General features: G+C 41.3%; 2 protein-coding genes across 2 annotated transcripts in view; one reads left to right on the forward strand and one right to left on the reverse strand.

Annotated features, from left to right (window-relative positions):
• The window catches only part of apoa4a (apolipoprotein A-IV a), a 2,020-nt gene extending 743 nt beyond the window's left edge, over positions 1-1,277 (forward strand). The window contains 1 exon segment of the mRNA XM_020597509.1: positions 1-1,277. This exon segment is cut by the window's left edge and continues 38 nt beyond it. Within this exon segment, the coding sequence (XP_020453165.1) occupies positions 1-198 (198 nt within the window). The 3' untranslated portion in view covers positions 199-1,277.
• tomm40l (translocase of outer mitochondrial membrane 40 homolog, like) lies at positions 1,271-5,113 on the reverse strand. The gene is made up of 10 exons (XM_020597726.1): positions 5,017-5,113; positions 3,954-4,168; positions 3,777-3,844; positions 3,516-3,608; positions 3,323-3,424; positions 3,056-3,161; positions 2,769-2,891; positions 2,563-2,639; positions 2,181-2,283; positions 1,271-1,932 (listed from the first exon to the last, which is right to left on the reverse strand). The coding sequence occupies exons 2-10, from the start codon at positions 4,165-4,167 to the stop codon at positions 1,793-1,795; spliced, it is 1,026 nt and encodes a 341-aa protein (XP_020453382.1). The 5' UTR covers position 4,168; positions 5,017-5,113; the 3' UTR covers positions 1,271-1,792.
• Positions 5,114-5,716: the final 603 nt, after the last annotated feature.

Consider the following 5,716-nt stretch of genomic DNA (forward strand, 5'->3'; position numbering starts at 1 on the left):
AGCCTGGAGGAGTTTCAGAGGACCATGATCCCCTTGGCCCAGAGCTTTGAGACCCAGCTGACCCAGAAAACCCAGGAGATCCAGCAGAACCTGACTCCATATGGAGAGGAGCTGAAGGCCAAGTTGGACTCTAGCGCTCAGGACCTGCAGGCTCAGCTGGCTGCTCTGTGGGAGTCCTTCACCAAGAAGACCCAGTAAACGGCCTCAAAGCCTTCACTGCTTTTCCAGCCTCCACACACCAGATATTTATTTTAAATACACCCACTGTACATTAAATAAAAATTCCTGATCAAATCCTGCAGTTCACTTTCTTAATTACTACAGGAGGCATTTTACCAAGAGGGATTTTCATCAAGAGATTTCCTTACATGAAAATTCCATAAGAAAAAAACAGTACTCTCATTCTGGTGAATCACAGTATCAGCAGATCTCTTCTTCCCATAATGCATTGCTGAGCAGTATTTTATCCTTATGCTTAAAGCAGCCAAAATTAGTCATCTTTTCCTATTCAGGACCATGTTGACATGACTTTGCAATAACTTTAGCACAGAAATAAGTAGAGGATATAACCCCAATATGAACATGTCAGGGTTTAATGATGTTCATATAATATACCATACATACAGCGGAGACACCAGAATGGCTTCCGCTTCCTCTTATGACATACAGTGGTTTCTCCAAGTCTCTGAACTGATTAATTAAATAAACGCCAGTCACTAGATATTTCTTCACAGGGTGTGGATGTTCTCTCTCTGAGGTCTCCTGCAGGGCTAGTTAACGTGACCTGGGCCCGCATTTACCAAACATCTTACACTACAGCAATCTCTAAACTACCAACTTTAGGGGGTTAACATCTTATCAAATGTAGACTGCATGCTTATGCATGCTGCTCCTCTGACATTTAAGAGTGTTTTAAAATGTTAGGAGAAAGATGAAAAAGTTATTTTCCTGAACTTTGGTGTAAACCTGAAATTGTTGTCATTTGGCACAGTTCGGGGTCTGTTTCGTCTCCATGACCTGATGCCCTTTGACATCATCTGGGCTCAATGGTCAGATTTAAACCAGAAGCAGCACTCTTTATAAAATTCACATCAACTCACAGGATCACTGATGGCAGTGACTGAAGGAAACAGCCAAGAAATGCAGTTTTTAAAAAAAAAAACAACAAACAAATGGTATTTATCAGTTTCCAAGAGGAATATACTCTTTCACATGTATGCAAAAAAAAAAAAAAACAACAAAACCAGCGATGGCTTGTGACGGGGACATATAGTACAGCACAGCACACTCCTTCCTGTGAACTCGTCTTTAACTAGCAACTGACCTTTAAATAAGCAGAAGGAAACTATTTCATTCACTGTGTAGCAACACTATTGTTACAGTAAAAGATACAAAACCTAAAATAACAAAATGTTACCAAACTCAGTGACAGAAAACAGAAGAGTTCTATTTCTCTAACATCTCTTAATGTCTTTATGCTGCCCGTCGTTGGTGTTGACAGGTGACAAATTTCTGACCAATCACATTCTTTGTCACCCTTCGGATTATTCTGGTATTTAATCTTAGACGATTACAGTCATTAGATTTAGGTTCATATCTTCTATTCACCACACAATAAAAGGTTAAATAAGAAACCAATTGTGCAATAAAGACTGTTGAAGAGGTTGTAGAGACAGAGGTGATGGGACACAGCAGTGTATAGTACAGTGTATGGCACAGTCTGTTCATCTATAGTGAGTCTGTCTGTTCTGTGAAGTCCATCTGCAGGCCGACAACCCGCCGCTCAGTCAGTCTAGCCAATAGTGACACCAAAACCGCACTGGAACTTGCTCTTGCGGTGGTTGAGGAAGGCGCAAAGGACCAGAGAGAGAGGCAGAGGGAGCAGCTTCTTTTCTAATGTTGCACCAACTACCCAATTACTGTCTAGTGAACCTGAAGCAGTGACAAAGACATTGTGTTATATGGGTAGATTATAAAGAATAAAAATACCTGCCTTACAAAGTGGGAGTAGCTACACGTTTGTTTTACATTGAGCCAAAACAGAGTTACACTTCCTCACCTCTTCACAAAGATACCACACTGTTCAAAATGTGTACAGCTTCCAGTACAGAATTATCACAGCAGTAATGAATATACACGTAACCGTTCTTTTGAACAAGCTTTAAATATACCCATCCTACCTTTAAACTGTAAATTGGCTTTGGGCACGTCTAGCTGGTAACCGAACGACACACTGGTGTCCTGCATGCGGGTGCTCGCCTCAAGCTCCACACCGACCTGCAGCTGTTGAAGAGCAGAGACAGATCTTGATAGTGGAGGAACATAAAGTGCCCACACACACACACACACACACACACAAGTATACGACTCCTGAGCCAGAGAGAAACCTGTGACGGTTCAACACACAGTAAAGTACATCATATTTAAATCAATTACATAAAATATAAGGGCCAGATTTGCAAACTCAAATCTACTGACTGACATTCCCACAAACAAAAGTTTAAATTGTTTACAGATACTATTTGAGCCTAATAAACAGGAGGGGTAAAAGACAGAGGTTACCTGATCATTGGCTTTATGATAGTATGAAGCATGAGCTCCCGCTGAGCCAAGTGTCAACGTGGCAATGTAGTTACTGCCTGTGCAGTAAAAATAAATAAATTTAATTAATTCAATGGAAAAAAGAAACACATTCCTGAAGAAGTACAAGTTCTAGATGTGTCAGTCCAGACAACAAACCTATACTGACATTTTTCACCAGGCCCTACCTGTATATCTGCCAACTAGAGACATCACTGCGCCCTCCTCTCCTGGCCTGCGGTGGTAAACCAACTCCCCTCCCAGAGCCAGAGCCGGCGTTATAGACTGGAGGTAGTGCGTAACAACAATACCTGACAGATGGGCAAAAGCAGGACAGAGTTATGGTTCAGATTAAATCTTTGTTTTGGTAAGATTATATAGCTGCTTTCTGAAATATATCTATAAACAGTCTGAAGGCAGCTCTTGGACATTAACATGTGGTCGAACTGGGCAGCGTTACTGACCGATGACCTACCAGAGCCAATGAGGACATCTGGATTTCCAAGAGTAATAGTTGCAGTAAAATCTTCTCCCTTGAAGTCTGCATCCATTTGCCAGTTCACAAATTTCTGTTGTTGTGTCTGAGCACGAGAGATTTTGACAAAGTTAACCTCATGGACAGGGAGAAGTCAGGAAGAATAAATTAACACACTGGTGAAGTGAAAACATGCTGTGACCAGAATATGGTGGTAAAGTTAAAGTACAGGTCTAACAAAGATCTAATAAAGTGCAGGAGATTTACCTGGAAGGCCACTTTGGATCGTATTCTGTTGGTGATCTGGTGGATGATCTGGGCATTAAGGCTGCCACTGCTGTCCATGTCTCCAACCATGACTGGAAAAAACTGAACAAAAAGAGCTGGATTACAGTTTGAAGGATAAAGACATCAAACGTCTTAGAGATGGGACACACACAGTGACTTTACTGCAGCATACCTCTGCTGGACTTGTCTGCTTTGATCCAACATATGTAGCACCAAACCTGTAGCTTGAATCTCCCATGGTGCTTAGCAGCATAGTGTGATTCACCTTAAAGGATGTTGAAAAGAGTAAGTTTAAACAAAAAAGTGCCACATGTTTGCAATCTGCTTACTCTGTGCGGAATTCCTGAGACAGACTTGATTTATTTAGTCTGATACTGTCTGGTGACTACTAACAAACAGCCCTGATTCATGTGGGTAAAGGAACTTAACTGACCTGGAAGTGGTTGCTAAGGCCTTTGTTTACAACTAGCCTGACACCCTCCATCTGCATAGGGAAAACCTCTGAGAAGAAAAGCAGGTGTGGAAATGATACATTCAGGTCATACAGGGATTTGTTTTCAATTATCTTTATTTTTGACTCATATGTACTTGGTCAATTATCTCCATTTACCTTTGCATTTGCGATGACATTCATCAAATGCACCCGGGTTGGGCAAAGGGTTTTCTGCATCCTGCTGCTGTCCAGAGTGTACCCCTGTCGGGGGTATAACTGGGGAGACTGGAGGCATCCCAAAGCCTGGCGGCATTGTCAACCCAGGGGAAGCAGCACCGCTGGAGGCCGGTGGTGGAGGGCTGGGGGAGCTAGCAGCCAAAACACTGCCCATGCTGAGAATCCACAGAAAGAATAAAGGCATTAAATAGAGCAAAAGGGGGTAAGGAAGTGGGCTGCAACCCAAAGAGAACCCCATAAGTCATACACTGCAACTCAGTGATATTTTTCATTAGAATATCAAAGGCGGAAAAATGTCTTTCAAAGATGACTTTCTAAAAAAGAAATAACAAAGACAAACAAAAACATGATAGCCTTTAATTCTGCCTAAATACCCGAAAGGATTAGTCGATTAACTGATGGACAGAAAATTCACTGGCAACTATTTTGTAACTAATGTATCACTGGAATCATTTGCTTGTTCCCACCCCTCAAAAGTAAGGATAACCTGTCTGTCTGTTGTATATTATTACAACAAGCATCTTCCAGAGCAAAAAAGGACATTAAATAAGTTGAGCAATATTTCCCCTAATAAGCAAACTGTCTTCATATGTAAAATTGATGGAATGGCCCTTTAATCTTTCACACAGCTCATGTTAATTCATATTAAGGCAGAACAGTAGCAGGCAAGAAAAAACGAAGTAAAAAATAATAATAATGATGATGATACACAACATAAATAAACGGGGAAACAGTGTGGAAGCTAACTATTTTGACATTAGCACGTAGCTAACATTATGAATGAAAGCTACAAGCCACAAACGATAGCTAAACTAGCATTAGCTCGATGAAGTCGTGTAGTGCAGTAGTTAGCCTGCTTGCTGGCAGTCGGTAAACTAACAGCTACTGCAAATGAAGGAAAGCAAACATTATCTTGTCAAATAATCACTACTGGAAAAAAGGGCATATGTTTCCAGTAAAACCTCATGTCACATAAAACAGCACGCTAAGGATAACCGCTCACGTTGTGATGTCCCCAGAACGATACAGCCGGAAATTGAATCATGCAACACCAAAGAATAAGGATAGAATTACGCTAAAGCCCGCCTATTTTCTATAATCACGTTACTATTGGATGTTCTATCCTGACACTCAGAAATGATTGGCAGAAACGCCTGACAGTCATTTTAGGTTGTATAGAATCGAAGGCGTGATTGTACGTTGATGATGTAATGTTCCTGCACAAATACTATTGGCTAATTGAAGTAAAGTCTCCGGTAAGGGGGCGGAACACGATTTTCCGGGGCCACCGGTTGGTGGAGATCGCAGACGTCAGGTGGTTGTATTTAAGGGCGAGTGTGGCACAATGCTAAGAAGGGATGTCAAGGTCAAACGGCAGCATATCTACTGAAAGATCAAAAGTTGACCGAACACAGCTTGCAAGATTTGCAGCTGACCCATAACAGCACCTTTCTTTCTCCAGCTCCTTGGTACATGGTGAATGTATTTGAAGGAGTCCAAGGCCAACAGCAGTAGTAACGTCATAAACCACTCCACGTTGCATACATATACAGGTGCAGCTCAATAAGTTAGAATATTGTGGAAAAGTCCATTTATTTCAGTAATTCAACTCAAATAGTGAAACTCGTGTATTATATAAATTCAGTACACACAGACTGAAGTAGTTTAAGCCGTTGGGTCTTTTAATTGTGATGATTTTGGCC

This window comes from Monopterus albus, unplaced genomic scaffold (assembly GCF_001952655.1).
Source record: "Monopterus albus unplaced genomic scaffold, M_albus_1.0 scaffold34.1, whole genome shotgun sequence".
Classification (NCBI taxonomy): Eukaryota; Metazoa; Chordata; class Actinopteri; order Synbranchiformes; family Synbranchidae; genus Monopterus; species Monopterus albus.

Bases quoted from the DNA above. Each gene is read 5' to 3' on its own strand.
- tomm40l (XM_020597726.1), bottom strand. From the start codon at position 4,167: ATGGGCAGTGTTTTGGCTGCTAGCTCCCCCAGCCCTCCACCACCGGCC. The intron at 3,845-3,953 runs GTAAATGGAGAT...TTTTCTTCTCAG, and splicing joins ATGTCATCGCAAATGCAAAG to AGGTTTTCCCTATGCAGATG. The intron at 2,284-2,562 runs GTAACCTCTGTC...GCTCTTCAACAG, and splicing joins ATCATAAAGCCAATGATCAG to CTGCAGGTCGGTGTGGAGCT.